Source organism: Maniola jurtina, chromosome 11 (genome assembly GCF_905333055.1).
Source record: "Maniola jurtina chromosome 11, ilManJurt1.1, whole genome shotgun sequence".
NCBI classification, from domain to species: domain Eukaryota; kingdom Metazoa; phylum Arthropoda; class Insecta; order Lepidoptera; family Nymphalidae; genus Maniola; species Maniola jurtina.
The window spans coordinates 7,452,312-7,473,225 of record NC_060039.1 but is presented as its reverse complement, the minus strand read 5'-3'; the positions used below and the strand labels follow the sequence as shown (position 1 = coordinate 7,473,225).

The 20,914-nt window shown below is 34.6% G+C and overlaps 4 protein-coding genes across 6 annotated transcripts in view; 3 read left to right on the top strand and 1 right to left on the bottom strand.

Moving 5' to 3' along the window:
• LOC123869423 overlaps positions 1–338 on the top strand; it is a 6,165-nt gene extending 5,827 nt beyond the window's left edge. For all 3 annotated transcript variants that reach the window (XM_045912341.1, XM_045912343.1, XM_045912342.1), the window contains exon 11: positions 136–338. In XM_045912341.1, the coding sequence (XP_045768297.1) occupies positions 136–295 (160 nt within the window). In that variant the 3' untranslated portion in view covers positions 296–338. The remainder of the gene's footprint in view (positions 1–135) is intronic.
• LOC123869424 (L-2-hydroxyglutarate dehydrogenase, mitochondrial) overlaps positions 1–12,875 on the bottom strand; it is a 23,515-nt gene extending 10,640 nt beyond the window's left edge. Inside the window, exons 1-2 of the mRNA XM_045912344.1 lie at positions 12,865–12,875; positions 293–304 (exon numbers count right to left, since the gene is read on the bottom strand). The gene's annotated coding sequence lies outside the window, so the exon portion shown is untranslated. The remainder of the gene's footprint in view (positions 1–292; positions 305–12,864) is intronic.
• Positions 1,972–20,914, top strand: part of LOC123869722 — a 60,232-nt gene continuing 41,289 nt past the window's right edge. The window contains exons 1-8 of the mRNA XM_045912721.1: positions 1,972–2,206; positions 2,288–2,428; positions 2,928–3,059; positions 3,656–3,745; positions 4,491–4,555; positions 5,118–5,311; positions 5,744–5,924; positions 6,917–7,053. Coding sequence (XP_045768677.1) covers positions 2,129–2,206; positions 2,288–2,428; positions 2,928–3,059; positions 3,656–3,745; positions 4,491–4,555; positions 5,118–5,311; positions 5,744–5,924; positions 6,917–7,053 — 1,018 coding nt within the window. The 5' untranslated portion in view covers positions 1,972–2,128. The remainder of the gene's footprint in view (positions 2,207–2,287; positions 2,429–2,927; positions 3,060–3,655; positions 3,746–4,490; positions 4,556–5,117; positions 5,312–5,743; positions 5,925–6,916; positions 7,054–20,914) is intronic.
• On the top strand, positions 8,508–20,914 carry LOC123869430 (protein abrupt-like). The gene is made up of 8 exons (XM_045912352.1): positions 8,508–8,799; positions 8,924–9,064; positions 9,759–9,890; positions 10,308–10,397; positions 18,506–18,567; positions 18,932–19,110; positions 19,533–19,719; positions 20,199–20,914. Exons 1-8 carry the CDS (start codon positions 8,722–8,724, stop codon positions 20,323–20,325), a joined length of 996 nt encoding a protein of 331 aa, XP_045768308.1. The 5' UTR covers positions 8,508–8,721; the 3' UTR covers positions 20,326–20,914.

Sequence of the window (20,914 nt, the reverse complement as noted above, 5' to 3'; positions counted from 1 at the left end):
GCAGGTCCAGCATACTTGTATGTATTAGTAGAGGTCAGTGACATACCTACATAGGAAAAAAATACGCGCCTGATAGAGGACTTCCTTTTTGGATATTTAAAAATTGTACCTATTTCAATATAAGATTTGTTTCAGAAAAGTTTGCCATTCACATGCATTTCACGATAACAAAATATTGAAGAAGATTAAAGCCAATTTGGTTTTCGGTACCTTAAGCACAGCATCGGATGAAGCGAAAAAATTGAACAACATGAAAGATGAAGTGGATATTACAACAGATTTAAATTGTGACTGAGTCACAAAACTTTGAGAGAGACTCAATAAAGATATTAAAAATTGAAATCTGTTTCAAGTTATATTATGACTTTCACAGTAGCAAAAGCTCCCTGTATTTTTGATAATGATACTTACCTAAGCCTCGTTTTCGCGGGTTGACCTAGGTCGAACAATTTTGGCACCTAGTTTAACGAAATTGTTCTGCAATAAGTAGTCGTCTCTGATGAAATCTGAAAAAAATTGATTTGGGCGAATCCAGACATAACTTATGACTCCCCATTTCTGTCCCGTAAAAAGTAAAAACAAAATTAATTAATCTACCTTCTTAGTCAAATTGAGAGATTTTGAGTATAGATAATAGTGAGATTTTGTTTACACGGTCATTACTCATTACCTGCCTAGCAGTTGAATGACCGCATCAGTCAGCCATTCTAACCATTCATCCGTCTATTAATATTTAATTCTATTCTCACAAATTATTCGATACTAGAGCTAATTTCTTAAACTGGACCTTTTCAAGTAAAGATTTTTATATAAACCTATGAGGATGATACTGCAATTGTCGCAATTATTACAATGCCGTAAGCCTACGTTGTCGTATTAGTTTACAAATTGCGAAAAACCAAATAAAATTTGAATTTCGCGGGCAGGCCCGTCGCTTGCCCCTTGTGGTTAAGCGCGAGATCCTAATTCTTTTTCTTAAATATTAAGTAAGTATTAAGTAGTAATTTATTACATTAGCTATCCAGTGAAGTGCCAGTGAAAGTCTCGTCAAAATCTGTCCAGCCGTTTTGGAGACTAGCCGGAACAAATGCTCAATTTTTTTTTAGTGTGGGTTAAACAAAAAATTTATAAATTTTTAAAAATCGTTTTGTTATAAGTACCTACCATGTACTTAGGTAGGTAACTACTTGCTATATTTTCCCTTTATTTTCCTAGGTTAGAAAAATAATTATTTCCAATATGAAATCTTAGGTCAGGCAACTCCCGTCATACTTTTGTCTTAATATAGTTACCTATAAGGTTTCGGTTTGACGATTCAAAAGTACCTAGTTGTAAAAATAGGTATTTTGAATTTTGATGCAAAATATTGTTTATGCTGCATTTTTATAGAGAATATTTGATATTTTAAGGCCACAACTAACGTTGATTAAGCTAATAAATTAACTATGTAATGATATTTTGTTATCCATCATCCTAAAATCCCTGTTATTATTCCAATGTTACCCATTTCTATTGTTAGTTCCGATTTTGGCCACGCGCCAAAAAATCCTTGTCGCACCACGACCACCTACTTCAAAGAGGTACTACACTATAATAAACAATGAATAATATACAGGGAACCCATGAACCTACTCCTTGAAACAAGAAGAAACGTACTTACCTAAGTGATGTCCGGGGCTGTAAACTCTTTTTTTTTTTTTTTTTCTCGTCTGGCTTTTACAATGATTAGCCAATGTCAAGTTTGTAGTTATTTGTAACAAGTTAGCTAAACTATACAAGTATGGACTCCGTCTGTGCCGGCGCTCGCCGACATACGTACGGCACCCCCTTAGAGCGCTTTCCAGTCAGTTTTAACAAAAAAAACACTCCAAAAAGTCACAACACGCGCGCCAGCAAACGCCACCACAGACGAAGTCCGGGCTGTAAACTGTACATTAAAAAAAATATATGTAAAAGTACATACTCTGTGTTTTGCACTAGTTACATACTCTTTGACTGTTCTTTGAAAATTGTTTGGTTTTACAAGAAGCATTATTTGTAACAATTTCGGATTTCCTAAGTGGAGTAAAATTGCTGCTCTATAAGATTGGGTAAAAAATTTAGAAAGATTACCTACCTACATTGTAAAATGGCACAGTCACAGTTTGCATTGTCATGGGATTCTTATAAAACTAACATCTGCTCAGGGTTTAGTTCTTTTCAGCAGGTAAAAAGACTTTGAATCAAATGTTTATTCAACGTTTATTATATGTGTTGATGTTATTGACATCTATTTTATTATTTGTAGAATGGAGAACTTGTTGATATGACTTTGGCAGCAGATGGTCATTTGGTAAAAGTGCATCAAGTGCTTATTGCATTGGCAAGTCCTTATTTGAAGGAACTAATCACAACTGTTCCTACTCAACACCCTGTTGTATTCCTGAATGTACGTGAGTTTACAGTGTGTGTTCCAAGAGTGCAAAATTGACACTGCTAAGACAGACCAGTAGTCTACGAAAATTAAGAGTTGTCTAAAGCCTCTATCCTTTTTACAATAATAAAATTGGTCATTGCAGAAAACTGAAAGCTTGCCTTATCTAATTACTATGCAAAATATGCAAAATTTAATAATTAAAAACTCCTTATATTGATGTCCTCAATAAGCCAAAGATTCATTAACTTGCAAACCTTTCTCTTGAAGTTCAAGTTAAAGAGGCTACACTGTACTACATAGGATATCCTATTTATTGCTTGTTTGAATTACTAACTATCCCTTAAGGAAATATAGGTACATATTTTTTAAATTCCAATATTTTAAATTGATAAATGACAATATTTCATTTCATTTCATTGGTATGCCTTTACCATGTACAAAATTTCATAATCAGTTGATATAAGTTACACAGGAACTTTGAGATTATATACTTTTAATTGTACTTTTACAGAATGTTTCTCATGCAACCTTATCTCTCATATTGGAGTACATATACACTGGAGAGGTGGGAGTGCCAGCTGAGAATATATCATCTTTCATTGAAGCCGCAAAAGCTCTTCATATAAGGGGCCTGGAAAATATTGTAAGTTTAAAAACCGGCCAAGTGCGAGTCAGACTTGCGCACCGAGGGTTCCGTACTTGGATATTTTTCCGACATTTTGCATGATAAATAAAAAACTAATATTCATAAAAATAAATAAAAATCTGTTTTAAAATGTACAGGTAAAGCCTTTTCATATGATACCCCACTTGGTATAGTTATCTTACTTTGAAAATGGAAATACATTTCAATTTTTTTTTGTGTGATATAACCACAAATTCACGGTTTTCGGATTTTTTTTCTTTACTTGTGCTATAAGACCTACCTCCTGCCAAATTTCATGATTCTAGGTCAACGGAAAGTACCCTATAGATTTTCTTGACAGACCCGATAGATAGACAGACCAACAGACAACAAAGTGATCCTATAAGCGTTCCGCTCCTTTTGAGGTTGGTTCCCTAAAAAAATGAGAATTAAAAAATATCAAAATCTTGATTGGAAAATTGGAAAACAATTTCAGTTCAACAGATTTAGCAAGGGTGGTAATAGAAGTGTGCTACATGTGCCACTGCCCACCTTCCAGTTAATTTAAATTTAAATAAAAGTTAATTTAACTACTATTATTACTTTATTTGTAGACTGACAGTGGTAGTGCAACAACAACAATGGATACTACCATGAATGAAACTAGCCTGGATAATACAAGAATTAGGAAAAAGTCAGATCAAGTATGTATTGATCATATTATCATCATCATAATATTTACTTTACATCTACTTCAGGGATGACAAACCAATGGCATGGAGTAAAATAATTCGGACACAGTCACCATCAGAATACATAATAAACTTAGAGTAATTTTTTTTTTTTATAAATTTAGGCTTTGCTCATACTTAAGACACTGTTAAAACGAGACAGCGTTATACTGCTGGCATAAATCTGTCTCGTTTTTAAGTTTTGAAACTTAAGTCTAAGCAAAGTCAAACTGCGCTCTATAGATTTCAACCTTAGAGTAATTCTCTAAGTTTTTTATCTATTGCAAGCAGAGGTGGTGCGTTGGAATGTAACAGGTATTGGAATAGGCGTCATAACGAAGTTCACTAGTGAAAATAAAAGCAGTCAGCTATACTGTGATGTTAGCACAATTTATTGATATCACTATGACATTGTTTTAATTAAGTACATAAAGTAAAGATTATATTGAATATAATAAACAATGTGAGCCGTGCACATAGAGGTATAATTGATGCATTACCATGCCAGACTATAAGTGATATACTATATAGTGATAGCCAATATTCTGTTCAATTATACGAAATATTCATTAGTGGCAGCTTATGTTGCTTATTTTTAAACAACCACTTGTGGCAGTTAATTTTTTTTACTTTTACATAAAAATCATCCGAATTTATCACAATAAAATAATGTGGTAAAATGTTATAAAAATAATAGATTCAATTTTTTTATTTACAGATAATTTTACCGCCGAATGCAAAAAAGATATATGTCAACATCAATTCAGATTCTTCAGGAGTGGTGTATGTTTTTTTTTATTTTCACATTTTTTCCATTAACCCCATAAATGGGAGGTTCTACAAAAGTTGGATAGAAACCTTTTGGCCTTAACAGCTTCAAAACAGCCTGTAAAGCTGACCTATTTGAAATAAACTGTTTCATTCAATTATTATTTAATACATTTTAAACTATCTAGTCAGTATAGAAATAGAATAATAATAAAATATGAATTAATAATGGGAATATATTATTTGATCCTCTAAAATACTAATTGGTCTATTCCAAATGAGCGCTTTTAAAAATATATGATCTATTTTGATGATTGAATGACGTGACCGGCCATTTGTCTGGCCTAAATCTTAGATTGTAGAACATAAATATTCATGTGTCTGGCCGTAGGGTGGGCCCTTAGGTTCTACTGGTTTAGTATACTTAAAAAACAATTTTCAAAGAAAGAAGCTCAATCATTAAAAACGACACCGTTTTCAAAATTACAAAGATCATTTAAATAAGTGCATGCCATTAATAATTCCCTTGTATTTATTATTATACTATAATTATTTTATTATTGTATTCTTATTTCAGCTCTGAACAGAAGCCTTTAGTAGATTCAGAAGATGACAACATGCAAGATTACACTGATAGAATGGATGATACGCACGATGACTTTGACTATGATATTGAGGATGATAATAAAGTCAATAAAGTGCGCACACCAGGCAAGACTGACAATAATAAGTCAATAATGTCGGCAAAAGATTCTGCGGAAACAAGAAAATGTGAGCTAAACAATTTCTGTTTTAAGATAATTTCTTTGCTCTAGATTACGTAATATATAAAATAATTAAGTTACTTAAGTTAGGCAGAATATTTACTAGTAGGTATATCAAATTTGATTTAATTATTAATAATAATTGTTAATTAGGCCAATCTATGTTGCTAGCCTTCACGGCCCATCCGTTCAACCGATTTTGACAAAATTTGGCACAGAGATAGCTTGCATCACGGGCAAGGACATGGGCTACTTTTTATCCCGGAAAATCATAGAATCCCCACGGGATTTAAAAAATTTGAATCTGCGTGGGCGATGACGCGGGCATCATCTAGTTAATTATATTTCTAGCTAAGATGTCACAACATGGCGGAACCGTTATTCCTTTTATTTCGGACGTATTGCCTAAGTTGGATGTTAATAAACGTATTTTTTTTAGTGGGTACAAATCTACAATTCACGGTATCAATCCGCGGCGCCTTGCAAATCATACTGAATCGCTACATCTACAATTTGCACTCGACTCAAACTAATGGCATCCAGCGATGGCGTTGCGCCGACTATCGGAGCAAGAAATGTACAGCTCTCGTCACCACCAAAGGCAACGTTGTTTTAAACAGGTGAGTTTTTTAGTTTATCTATTCATCGAAAGATTAAGGTTGAAATCTATAGAGCACACTTTGACTTTGTTTAGACTTAAGTTTCAGTTAAAACGAGACGGATTTATGCCCGCCGTATAACGCTGTCTCGTTTTAACAGTGTCTTAAGAGCAAAGACAAAGTGCGCTCTATAGATCTCAGCCTAAGCCTCAATACCATAGTTGTCCGCCTATTCTACGTCTTTCGCACCATCTTACGTTAGGAATAACGATTTATCATTAAACTCATATAAAGGTAACCGAACGAACGCGTCTATGAAGCAAGCAGCACATATTGTCACATATAAAATGACATAATTAGGTAGATCATAAATGCTCACATAAAGGCAATGCTTAAATTTAAAAAAAAAAATGTTTAAATTGGCTGGACGTGTCTATGGTAATGACTAATGACGAAGTTGCGTAGAAGCACCTGGCTAAACTTTCAATTGCCCACAAGATGCCTAGTGTATTGTTACATTGATAGTATCGTAAATTACGATTTGAAAAAAACCAACTGCTGAATTTCTTGCTGACTCTTCCCAGTAGTACCAGCATTCCGAACCATTGGTAGAGTCGCAGACGCAGCATAAAAGCTATTTGTCCTACATGAAATAAATAAATCAATTTTGATTTTGACGACTTGAAGAATGTCATTTTAGCTAAGTAACAGCTAACTCAGGCTCTGTGGTCATCACTGAATGAAAGTCACCAAGCTTATTTGACATTTATTTTTAATCCATTGAAGGTTTGCTACGAAATATTATTTTTATATCATTCAGTGAAGCAGCAATGTAGAACCAATAGAACCAACCAATATCTTTGTTGATCTGTCTGAGTTTGATGACTTTCATATAGTGACGGCCACTGAGTTAGCAAATCATGCTGCAGAAAGATCCATGTCAAATCCACGATCAATCAATGTTCGTTGAAGATCCTTCTAAAAAAATTTACACATTCTATATTTTATTTCAGAACAAACCCTCACAATCACTCGTTTCACGATAAGAAGATTCTTGTTAAACTTGATAAAAATGCCGTATATTCTGCTCTGGATGAAGCTCAAGACTCGACAGTATATAAAGATAATAACAAAAATACAACAGAAAGCAGCGAGGTTTCACTTTAAATGAAATCAATCTGACAACTACCTGTTATTTCTAATGAGAAATTGAATTTTTATACTTATTATGTTAAGGTAATACTATGTCCTAAAGCCTTCTAATTCTGAGAGGATACGCGTGCTCAGTAGTGGGCCAGCGATGGGTTGAGGATGACGATGATGTATTATACTCACTGAAATGGACATATCATACAAGTACTGGAAGGGGTTTGCCATACAAGATGACAGTTATTTTAATGTTTAAACTATCGTGAGTGATTTCTATTTTAAATATAGAATGTATAAATAGGCTCAGAAGTCTTTGTATTAATAGTCTCAACCCCTGATGGATTCGAAACCAAACAAAAAGGACCCCAGATTTTTAGAAGATTCTTAAAATCCTGTGGGAACTCATTAATTTTCCGGGATAAAAGTAGCCTAGGTCCTTCCTCGAGATTCAAGGTATCTCTGTATCAAAATCTGTTGAACAGATGGGCCGTAAAAAACTAGCAGACAGATATACTAGCAGAAACATTTTCGCATTTATAATAATAAAGTATGGATTCCCACACCAGTTAGTAAGCAGGTATCAAGTAGGTAAGTGATGCTGCAGTCTAAGATGGAAAGCGGGCTAACTTGAAAGGGGTATGGCAGTTAATTCCAGGGTCACAAAAGAAAAAGCCCGTTTTGACGTTTGTCATCGCAGCGCCATCCACTATAGTTTTCCTTAGTTAACTTAAAAGGTAAACAGGTAGCTTAGCTGACTAACTCCAAAAGGTCTAAAGCGCCGGGCAAATTGCGTTACTTACGCGTTTCTCCGAAGGTTTCTGCGATTTGTTTATCTTTTAAGCAAACTAGAGAAAATGGACTATAGATATTGCAACTCTATGGTGTATGGTGTAACTAAATAAATAGCCAAAGAAACCGATTTTTCAGATAAATCGATTCAAAATTATCATCATTAGTGACAGCGTTAGCTCCGATTGTGTTCACCAACATAACTTTATGGCACTGTAACACCAATACATTAGTAGCTAAAGATAATATTAATAAAAATTACCTATGTTTGGGATGTTTTTTCTTTATGTACCTATTTCTTAAAACCCCTATTAAAAGTAGACCACATGTGCTTTACCATGGTACTGCCTGTGTGTGTTGATCAAAATTATATACTTTACTAGTTAACCCGCCACGGCTTCGCACGGGGAGTCTACCTATTTCATGTACAAAATATGGGTATAAATGTGTTATACCTATGTATGTGTGAAAAAATCATATTGTCATATACACACATTGTTATACAGTATAACCCCCAAAAAATCATATTGTCATATAAAATGTTCTATTCACAGTATAACTTATACTGTGAATAGAACATTTTATATGACAATATGATTTTTTGGGGGTTATACTGTATAACCCCCAACCCCACTCATCTAGTTCTGTGCAACTTGTCAATGGAAATCTCGGAATGTGATTATACGTACCTACTCTGCGGAATTATGCCGCTTGGCCTCCGGATTCGTGGTCTGTGCGCTTGGCGCTTTGCTTGAACCAAAGAGTATAACAACCTGCAATTTTGTAAATATTTTGATCATTTTAATTTTTATATTACCAAATAAAACAGAATTGCTGCAGACAAAAAAAAATTAGTTGTATTTTAATAAGTAATTTAAAAATGGCACAATCACAATTCGCATTGACATGGGAATCTTATAAAACTAATATCTGCTCAGGGTTTACTTCTTTTCAGCAGGTAAGAAGATTATTCATGGAATGTTCATAATAACGTTTAAATAGAGTTGTGTTGAGATCAGTTGCAATTCCATCATTGTATTTTTAAGATCTTAATCTTATTCACATTGTATTTTCTTTCGTAGAATGGAGAACTTGTTGATATGACTTTGGCGGCAGATGGTCATTTGGTAAAAGTGCATCAAGTACTAATTGCATTGGCAAGCCCTTACTTGAAAGAAATAATTACAGCTGTACCTACTCAACATCCTGTTGTATTTCTCAATGTATGTGTGTTTCCAGTGTTTATGATACAGGGAAAGTTCACATAGTATCCTCTATTAAAAGTGGAACTCTGTGGAATGTTCCAAGGTTGTGCAAACTTGACGCTGCTTGGGCAATACCAGTGGGAAAAGTTTTCCAGTGTGAGATTTTCCTACCAATTTTAATATGGGCACCACAAGTCATGAGTGAATAGGTATCTTCTAGGCAAGCACTCTCCATCTCAGGCTGCATAATCACTTGCCAGTAAGTCTGATGGCACCCAAGGACTAATCTATAAATTGCAAAAAAAAAAAAGAGTTAAGACTCGTCTTAAAGTAGCACTATTATACATGTGACTAAATTGCACAAACTGTATTACAAATGCACAAGGGTGATGTTATGGACGAAACAACACATAGGGGTTAATATGAAGTGTTAGTATTTATGACAAGTTCAACAAGACAAAAGTGAACATAAACTGTAAAAAAACATTATTTTATTCACTTTTAGAAAATTTTGAACTGAATTTCTTAAAGTTACTAAACCTCTGGCTATTTGATTAACTACTGATTGAAGAAAAAACTGTATTTTTAGTGAAATTCTCACATCCTGACAATTTATTATATTCTGTTGTTTCAAATAATTGTCTCGTAAACTTTATAATATGAATAATTTGAGTATATGGATATAATTTTTACTCTTCTTTCTACATTGTAGAATGTATCTTATACAACCTTATCTCTCATATTGGAGTACATATACACTGGAGAGGTGCAAGTTCCAGCTGAGAGTTTATCATCTTTTTTGGAATCCACAAAAGCTCTTCATATAAGGGGTCTGGAAAGTATTGTAAGTTTTACATTTTCATTATTTGACTAAAGAAACTCCAAGACTGATTCCTATTCAGTTTTATATATTGCTCGAAACTTTATGAACTGATATTGACAATATTCACTGTTTCTGTAAAGAAAAGCACTTTATAGCTGGCAATTAATTTTAGAAATATTTTAGTACTTATGGAAACTTTGTAAGGCCATATTTTGGAGTGAATACCTGAGGCTGTGAGCGCAGAGGCTTGAGCTCTTTTTGAAGAACTCTCATAAAGTGTTCTGGTTACCAAGTTCCAAGAGCTTGGACCTACCTTGCAAGGCACCCTGTTCTCCTGCAGTGGAATAGGTGTGGTTTTAGATTTAACATACATTTTGTAATTTAGGTTATAGTTTATTGTGTTTTTAGTTATTACTACTTTTGTTCTTATATTTGTAGGCTAATAGTGGCAATACAACAACAAAGATGGATACTAACATGAATGAAACTAGCCTGAATAACACAAGGATTAGGAAAAAGTTAGATCAGGTAATTTTATCATCATAATATTTAAAACTAGCTGACGCCCGCGACTGTGTCCGCGTGGATTTAGGTTTCCAAAATACCGAAGGAACTCTTTGATTTTCCGGAATAAAAGTAGCCTTTTTGTTAATCCAAGGTACAATCTATCTCAATTCCGAATTTCAGCCAAATCTGTTCAGTAGTTTTTGCGTGAAAGAGTAACAAACATACACACAAACTTTCGCCTTTATAATATTAGTGTGAAGTGTAATACTTAAGGTAATTGCTATTTGACAAATCGCAAAAATGCTGTACTTTGAAGTAAATTGTTTATTTTTCTAAAGCATTAACATCTATTAAATACATGCAATTAAAAACTTCAGTTTGTGAAGATTATAAGGGCCTTTTTTAATTTAGTATACATTATCCCAATAATAAAAAAAAACAAGTTGAAAACATTGCTGTTCGCAACTTGTTCTGTAAAAGTTTTCTTTAACATCTTGATACTTTGAAGCCAACCTCCAGAAAATGATATGTTTAGGTTTAGCAATCAATTTGAACTGTTAGTTTTATACTAAATGTTTTTCATTTCTTAAATAATCTAAAACTAACCAAAAAACTTCCTGTGCTATTTATTTTCTTGCAGGCGCTCTATGGAATTCAGTGTCCACTGGACTGTCATGGCGGAAGGACTGTGCGCGTCATTTCGTCGCAAAATATTATTTAAAATGAATTTAAGCTTATTATTTTTGAATGAAAGTTGTGTTTATAATCGTTGAAAAATAAAATAGGGATTTTTTCATTTCTAAATGAAGCCTGCTTATATACTAAAATTTATTCGAAAGTTACGGTTTTACCAGGTAAATACTCGGAGGTTGTCATAGATTATGATGACAGATAGTAAGTGTTCTAAATAGGTATTATACCTATGTTTTTTAGGAGATAGCGCGCCTCGTTTCGGGCGCCGTGTTCCGAAATGGATTTCGTAGTAGTGCAAGTTTGGTGCAAGCCCCACATGACGGAGGGGTATGCGTCAGGCATTTCCTGGGTACAAAAAAAGACCTATATTTCGGATCCATTTTTCATCACTGACATCATGCACTATTCAAAGACTGGTCTTCAAGCATTGAGGAATTTTGGACGAGAGACATCTCGAAGGTTCCCGAAGGCTGCCTAACTGAGTTAGATTTGTCGGCTAGCTAGCTTTTTTTGAAATTGGACCTACTTAGCTGGATTGTGTGTTAGAGATTTCTTATGAGATATTATATGTACATAATATAACCATCATAAGGAAGCTCAGATTCATGCTGCGGGCAATGGGGAGAGCCTAAAGGTTGGAACGCCATTTCGGCGGCCGTGTTTCCTGCCATATATACCATAGATACCTGCAAGCCAAGAGTGAATAGGCATCTTCCAGGTAAGCGTGCTCCAACTTGGACCTCATCATTGCTTTCTTTAAAGCATGATTGTCGTCAAGCGCAAGCGCAAAGATTCAGGCGGCGCAAACCCGTAGCATGTGGAAGACCCTATTAAAGACCTATGTTCACTGTGGACGTCTGTCGGTTGATGTTGATGATTATGTCTTTAGTGCAAGTAGTTCAGTAGTTTCAGAGTTTATCGATAACAAACAAACAAACCTTTCCTCTTCATAATATATGTACTTAGTAGCGCAAACTTGGAAAAAATCTCGTGGAAACTCTTTGATTTTCCGAGATAAATGTAATTTTACCTGGCAGCCCTAATCAATTTTATCACTGATAATAATAACTAATTCATAACCGTTAAAACTAAGAGTCAAAATCTCGTTTTTCTAGTCGAGTTCCGTAGGCTCTTTGAACCCACCGCATTATTATCCCAAGAAAACCTACCATTAGATGTAGGAATAATGGAAAGAGGTCACAACCCTCAGCAATAAAGAATACGATGCGGAGAGAGATGTCACTCTCAAGGTCTTTAAATGTATCCATGCAAAAAACCACGTCGACTGGTTGCTCCGTTGCAGCGTGATTGAATATTAAACCAACAAACACACTTTCGCATTTGAAATATGGCCAGTGATTATAAGAAACAGTTTAAATCTCTCTCTGAGAGACGTTAGGCAAAGTGAACACGAATTATGACACTTCTGTGTTCTTATACAAGCTTAGGTCTCTCAATTTTGTCAATTAATGTCAAATTTCTTTCTCAGATCAAAACCTAGTAAGTGGTTTAAATTCAAGAGAAGTTTAGGCCGTAGTCTTCAACAAGAAACTCGGCGGTTGCTCTTTTCAAAGATTTGATGTACAATATTAAATTGCTTAAAACGCACATAACTGAAAAGTTAGTAGTGCGTGATTCCAGGATCGAACCCCCGACTTTCGATTAGGAGGCGGACGTTCTAACCACTAGGCTATGACAGTTTTTAAATTAAAGGGGTTTAAATATTTTAGTGTGAAGACTGGCCTACACATTTATTCATTAGATGTGCATCACTTTCTTTTTTAGGGTTCCGTACCTCAAAATGAAAAACGGAGCTCTTAAAGGATCACTTTGTTGTCTGTCCATTTGTCCGTCCGTCCGTCAAGAAAACCTATACAGTACTTCCCGTTGATCTAGAATCACGAAATTTGTTCTCGGATTTATTCCTTTACTTGGGCTATGAGAGTTGAGACCTATCTACCTGCCCATAATTCTAGGTTAACGGGAAATACCCTATCGGTTTTCTTGACAGACACGACAGACGGACAGACGGACAGAAAGACAGACAACAAAGTGATCCTATAAGGGTCCCGTGTTTCCTTTTGAGATATGGAACCCTAAAAACATTATGTAAGTATGCAAAGTATTTCCCTTGCAAGCCATATTTAACAGTTGACATGTAGAGGTCATTGACTTTTCCTATCTTACTTTTAAGTTTTAATGCATCATTAAGTATTTACTGTTTTGACATGGTATTTAGATAATGGGTGATATTTATTTTATTTAATCTAATTCCTTTGAAAAACTTAGTAAGGCGCATTAATCTATAAAAAACCTAGCCAGTTCATAGACTTACTATGTTTTAAAATGGTCAAAGCGACTTACTAGCTTTTAATTTTACTTTAATGTGGGTGTCCTTACAATACAACGGGACATACTATGAAAGTTAGGCTTATGACATAAAACGATTTTCGGAAAAATGACATTTACTTTGTTTTGATATGGGGCGGTCGATATAATTAGGTACTAGGGTAAAGGCTCAAGTAAATGAACAGATTGGACGTTTTTACATGTATTAAGAGCTGGAATAAAAAACCGGCTGATATACCTTTTTTAAATATTTTCTTACAAATTCTTACACTTTTTTCAATTTCAATTTCAAAACCGTGTTCCGTTCAAACCGTTCAAAAGTGTGTGTGCGTGCGTCCATGTGTGTGTGTGAGTGTGTGTGAGTATATACTTGTCTGTATGTTTGTACGAGTGTTTGTTAGTGTGGTATTGCGTTGTATAACCACATGAGTAGCGAACAGAGTCAAAGCTTCATACAAGCGCGCTACGATAGGTACACTACTACAAGCTTGAGGCGCGTGTGTGCGTGAGCACAGGCGCTACGTCGCGTACGGAGAGAAATCGGTTTATACCGGCTCGGCCTGTGCTCAAGCTCAGGGGCTGCAGTACACGTCGCGCGTCGTGTTTTCATTTAATTTAATGTTAATGATAATAATTTAAATAGTGTTTAAAATCTATTTTCTTGAACTGTCATAGATTTTGTTCAAAATCAATATTTGAGGATCCCTAGGATCACAAAACAGGATATTGTTACCAAATTTAAAAAAATCGACGCCATTTTGAAATTCTTTGTTAATTGACCGATTTCGTTCAAAATCGATATTTAGAGCTCCCTGGGATGACGAAATAAGAAACTGTTACCAAAATTTAAAAAAGTCGACGCCATTTTGAAATTCTTTGTAAATTGACCGATTTCGTTCAAAATCGATATTTAGAGCTCCCTGGGATCACGAAATAAGAAACTGTTACCAAAATTTAAAAAAGTCAACGCCATTTTGAAATTCTTTGTTAATGGACCGATTTCGTTCAAAATCGATATTTAGAGCTCCCTGGGATCACAAAATAAGAAACTGTTACCAAAATTTAAAAAAGTCGACGCCATTTTGAAATTCTTTGTTAATTGACCGATTTCGTTCAAAATCGATATTTAGAGCTCCCTGCGATCACAAAATAAGAAACTGTTACCAAAATTTAAAAAAGTCGACGCCATTTTGAAATTCTTTGTTAATTGACCGATTTCGTTCAAAATCGATATTTAGAGCTCCCTGCGATCACAAAATAAGAAACTGTTACCAAAATTTTAAAAAGTCGACGCCATTTTGAAATTCTTTGTTAATTGACCGATTTCGTTCAAAATCGATATTTAGAGCTCCCTGCGATCACAAAATAAGAAACTGTTACCAAAATTTTAAAAAGTCGACGCCATTTTGAAATTCTTTGTTAATTGACCGATTTCGTTCAAAATTGATATTTAGAACTCCCTGCGATCACAAAATAAGAAACTGTTACCAAAATTTAAAAAAGTCGACGCCATTTTGAAATTCTTTGTTAATTGACCGATTTCGTTCAAAATCGATATTTAGAGCTCCCTGGGATCACAAAATAAGAAACTGTTACCAAAATTTAAAAAAGTTGACGCCATTTTGAAATTCTTTGTTAATTGACCGATTTTGTTCAAAATCGATATTTAGAGCTCCCTGGGATCACAAAATAGGAACCTGTAACCAAAATTTAAAAAAGTCAACGCCATTTTGAAATTCTTTGTTAATTGACCGATTTCGTTCAAAATCGATATTTAGAGCTCCCTGGGATCACAAAATAAGAAACTGTTACCAAAATTTAAAAAAGTTGACGCCATTTTGAAATTCTTTGTTAATTGACCGATTTTGTTCAAAATCGATATTTAGAGCTCCCTGGGATCACAAAATAGGAACCTGTAACCAAAATTTAAAAAAGTTGGCACCATTTATAATTCTTTCTAAATTGACTGATTTCGTTCAAAATCGATATTTAGATCTATCGATCGATATTTAAAGATCGATATTTAAACTAGGCAATCACAACAAAAACAAACTTTACCATCTTGTTGAACAAATAACTATTGTTAATTAAATTGTATCCTCCAGTGCCAGCCCTACCAAAATAGTTATAAATTTTGCTCGCTTCTTAGAAGCTTTGCCTCTGTTTGCTACTCTATGGTATAACACCATGTTAGTAAATCTTAGTATATTTTTAACCGACTTTAAAAAAAGGAAGAGGTTCTGAATTCGTTGGTATCTTTTTTTTTATGTATGTTCCCCGATTACTCAAAGACGCCTGGACCGATTTGGATTTTTTTTTTGTTTGATAGGGTATACTTTGCAAGTGGTCCCATATAAATTTGGTAAAGATCTGATGAATATCTTTGAAGATGGAGAACAGAACTCCTCAATGGATAAGAGCAAATTCAATTTTTTTTTAATGTATGTTCACCGATTGCTCAAAGACGCCTGGACCGATTTGGAATATTTTTTTTTTTGAAAAGCTAGGTATACTTTGCAGGTGGTCCCATATAAATTTGATGAAGTTCTGATGAATATCTTCTGAGATGGAGAACAGAACTCCTCAATGGATAAGAGCAAATTGCTCGCGATCAGTGTAATTGCTTAGTAAACAGTAGGGTTTTAGCTGGGCATGGCATATTATTATAGTACAGTGGGGCCACTAAAAATTTTGAAATAAAAAATTTTCAAAATAAAAATAAAACCGACTTCAAAAACCACAATAACTTAAATTATTTTTTACTTTTTAGTGTTTGTGATTTTGAAGTCGGTTTTATTTTTCTTTTGAATTTTTTTTATATTTATTCTGGTATTCTTCTTTCTTGTATATGGATCCCTCTTGGGTATCCCCATTTCTCTCTGTCTTTGGTACTATCAAGCTAATTTTCTCTCGCGATTTGCACAATAGCATTAGACCAACGCGTCTTCGGTCTACCTACCTGTCCTTCTTTCATCTGTAAAAATCGATACAATATGACCATTTGCATTTCAGTTTTAGGGCATGTCTCAAGGTGTCTGTAGGCTTTGTCTTTTTTCTTATGTCTTCAATTCTCACTTTGAATATTTTTTGCTTAGTTTATGCACCTTGCCATCGCCCTTTAGCAAGTCACTATTTCTTTTTATATTCTTTGTCTGGACCCATGTTTGGCTGGCATAGGTAAGGCATGGCAGGATGCATGTATCTATAACGGATCTTTTAAGATGTACTGGGTAAGCTCCTTTCATTCTTTCCTTTTGTGCCCAGTAAAACAAGCATACTCGGGCTACTTTGAGAACCCATTAGCAGCTAACAGCAAGGCCTGGACTCCAATTTTTATATGTGGAAGCTGTATTTCCTCGTTGCGTTTATGAGCAAATAAGAATAGTTAACTACTAAAAAAAATTTATAATTTGGCGCAAACCATCTAAACACCATGATGATTATTATTTCTGCGTTGTGAATATTACCAGAAGAAACAGCAAAAAAAATTGTTCCAAGCGGCTCTATTGTAACTTGCAGTCTGCAATTTGAACGATTCTGACTTCTGGTGATAAATCTGTACCTCAGCCCCAACCCAGTACCTCTAATCTACCATTCTACTCTTAACACATTCAGTAGCTGATGTTGCACTTCCAGCGACTTGGATGCAACAAGGGCGTTAAGTTTCATTTTCTCTGTAGTCATTTGGACTGTTTTCCAGAAAATTTAGGTGACTTTCAAACTAAGATAACTATACCAAAGGGGATAATATCATATGAAAGGGCTGTATTATACATTCTAAAACAGGTTTTATTTATTATTATTATGTAAAATAGTTTTTGATTTATCGCGCAAAATGTAGAAAAAAATATACAATAAGTCAAAAACTGAAAATCTGACATTTTTTTTTAAATTCCAAGCCGAAAATATACTTAAGAATTTATTAATAGGAATCGAGAGTTTATGCACTAGATAGAGTTCGTTCATTCACTGAAATTCCCAGTTCATTTACTGGCAATTTATCCTTTTGTTAAATAAAATAATTTATAATAATTAATACCACGCATTTTTTTGCGTTTTTGATATTTAAATAATTTAAGAGTGTATACCTACTGTGTATAGACACAGATAAAAAAAAATATAAAAATTATATATAGAACGATTCTCATAAATCTTAATTTTAGGTCAAAGTCAGGGTAGTCCTTATTCGTTCATTTACTGGATCTTTTACCCTCCTACGTCAAAATACTAAAAGTCCGCGTAAATTTCGCAGATTGAAATGTCTGCTTGATTAATTGTCAATAGAGGGTCATGACATGTCAAAATTGCTAGTTTGAAGGTGAAATCGTCTATGTCATTCGCATTGGCTTTCCTCTTAATGCTGAATATAATATCTCTATGGTGGTACCTACTGATTCTGATCGCGATTAAATTTTAGAGTAATCACATCTTTTTCTCACCAAGGTAATAAGAAAAGAACAGACAAACTGAATTTAATTTAAAACAGCCAATCCTTGTGACTTTATTGCCAGTGTGTTGAGTAGTACTATTTAGTGTCGAATTTAAAATTCATTATCCTTCCTCCAGTCCAGTCCTTTTTAGGGTTCTGTGCCTCAAAAGATAAAACGGAACCCTTTTAGGATCACTTTGTCTGTCTGTCTGTCTGTCGGTCTGTTTGTTGGTCTGTCCTTCCGTCCGTCCGCCCAAAAGCCCGCTAAATTTCGACGCCAGTGTAGAGCTTTATATAGGTTTCTCTGAGTGTTCATTTTTAACTTAAAGGAGGTCTTGTAAAACGCTTTCATAACATCACCTTGTATTCCCCACTGCAATTAGATTGACTTTATAGTCTGGTTATGACATGGTGACGTTTTCCTACAAGCACTTCAGCACCTGGACATCCCCATAGTCCATCTCTGCATCTCTTAAAACAACCCAAATTTCGAACCTAATCGAAGCCTTTCTCATAGTTAACAAACACTAAGCAAAGTGGTGGTAAAAATACTCTTCAGTCCTCCAGTTCTTGTAACTCTTCAAGATAATGTTCTACAAAGTTATCAGTTTCATACTGTGTAGAATGTTGAGAAATAATTTCATACATTTATTTACAGATAGTACTGCCAAATACAAAAAAGATGTATATCAACATCAATCCAGATTCTTCAGCAATGGAGTCATCCATCCATCCATCAGCAATGGAGTATGATCATTTATTTATTTAATTTTACTAAACGTTTATTTGTTTTCCATTAGTATGCCTAACCACTTATCTCATATTATACAGGCTGGCCGGGGAAATGACTTCTAAAAAAATATGTCAAATAAAAATTGTTACTCTTTCACTCAAAACTACTGAATGAATTTGGCCGTTTAGCATAGAGATACATAGATTATACCTTGGATTAACACAGTAGGCTATTTTGCCCCGTACAAATCCATGGTTCCCACGGGATTTTCAAATATTATATTCACGCGGACGAAGTCGCGGACACCATCTAGTATGAGTATGAATATGGATTGTTGTATTATTATTTCAGCTCTGTTCAGAAACCTTTGGTAGATTCACACGATGACAACATGCATGATTACGCTGATACGATGGATGATACGCATGATGACTTAGATTATGATGTTGGTGATGATAATAAAACTCAAACACCAGCCAACACTGACAACAATAAGTCAAAAACATCGTCTACAGTTTCTGCGAAAAACAGTAAGTCTGAGTTAAACAATACATAATTACAAAAACTTTAGGCGGGGCTTAACTGGCGTTAGAATAAGGCATTTTTTGAAAAAATAAATCTAGCAAAACATCAAGAGAACAATCTCGTGAAACAGTGTATAATATTTTTTGCTATTAAATGCATCACAAAACTGGTGGAAGTTATCTTTGTATGTTTTTTTTAATGTAGATACAAGTTAGCCCTTGACAGCAATCTCACCTGGTGGTAAGTGATGATGCAGTCTAAGATGGAAGCGGCTAACCCGGAAGCCTTTGGTTTCTACACAGCATCGTACCGGATCGCTAAATAGCCACGGCTGAGTAATTTAAAAAATAAAATTGAGATTCATCTTTACGTTGATGTTATTAAATGTTAGTTTATACTTTACGTACACCTACTACTTTGTTTTTAGTGGGTTCAAGTCTACATTTCACGGTATCAATTCGCGGCGCGTTGCAAGTGATACTGAATCGCTACATCTACAATTTGCACTCGTCCCAAACTAATGGCATCCGACGCTGGCGTTGCACCAACTATCGATATCGGGACAAGAAATGTTCCGCTTTCGTCACCACCAAAGGCAACGTTGTTTTAAACAGGTGAGTCAATTATTGCTTTACCTATTCGTCGACGTTAAGCAAGTTGCCACGATAACTAAACTTGAAGCGAATTTTATTGCTTTTGGGATAGGGGTCTAACTCTCAAAAATGAAATGAACGAACTGCTTCGATGAAACACCTGACTGGCTGGACAGCGCGTATTGTTACTTACATATTATTATATGCAAGAGGCAAACTACTCTCAAGGTGCGAGAAAACAGCAGGTAAAACCGTAGTAAAAAAACCGGCTAAGTGCGAGTCAGGGTCCGGAACCAAGGGTTCCGTATTCCATACACAGGTGTTTTTAGCGACATCTTGCATAATAAATCAAAAACTATCAAGCCACTTCCCGCCAGCCGTTTTATAGCGTCGTTCCATTCTGCTGGAGGGGTTCCATTCTGCTGGAGGGCGTCCCACACTACGCTTGCTTATACACGGTGTCCACTCAAGGACTTATATCATAATTCTTATTATTTCAGAGCAAATCCACACAATCACTCGTTTCATGATAAGAAGATTCTTGCTAAACTAGAAAAGAATGCCATATATTCTGCTCTGGAGGAAATTGAAGACTTGGCGATAGTTAAAGATAAAAGAAGAATATAACAGAGGACAGTGCGTTTGTTTTATATTAATTGAAATAAATCTGAGCAATCAATAAATTTCATTTGAATTGAATGTACAATTATAAGTATTATAATTTGTTAATTTATTATAATGAAGACTTGAATTTTAATAAGAGTTATTGTACAGATCCTAATTTGGTTGTTACACATATCTTAATGAAACTGGAGCATGTTAAATTAATGTTGAGGGCGGTTTTTTCACTGCCCGACACGATAACTTCGATAATATCTTGAAACTGCTTGATCCAACGACACAGTACCGATACCAGTGACGATAAAACAGAACTTCACGCGTGCGAAATAGTACCTATGTTAACTAGAAAACCATCTAAAGCGCCCTACCGAGCGTACCGGGATTAAATTGTCATTATTGTCAAATGTTCTTTGTAAGTCGTTTTTCGTAATTTTATAAATCGATTAAAAATTAATATTATAAGTGGCAGCGTTAGTTCCAGTTTTATCCATCTGAACAGATTACTTAAAAGCACTGTAACATATTGTAGGTAGGCCATTAAGTAAAGATAAGTAATGTTACTAAACATTAATTAAACATTAACTTTATAAATATA

Excerpts from the sequence above, each read along its gene's own strand:
- LOC123869430 (XM_045912352.1), top strand. The coding sequence starts at position 8,722 with ATGGCACAATCACAATTCGCATTGACATGGGAATCTTATAAAACTAAT. Across the intron at positions 10,398-18,505 it reads TTAGGAAAAAGTTAGATCAG|ATAGTACTGCCAAATACAAA; the intron begins GTAATTTTATCA and ends ATTTATTTACAG. Across the intron at positions 19,111-19,532 it reads TACAGTTTCTGCGAAAAACA|TGGGTTCAAGTCTACATTTC; the intron begins GTAAGTCTGAGT and ends CTTTGTTTTTAG.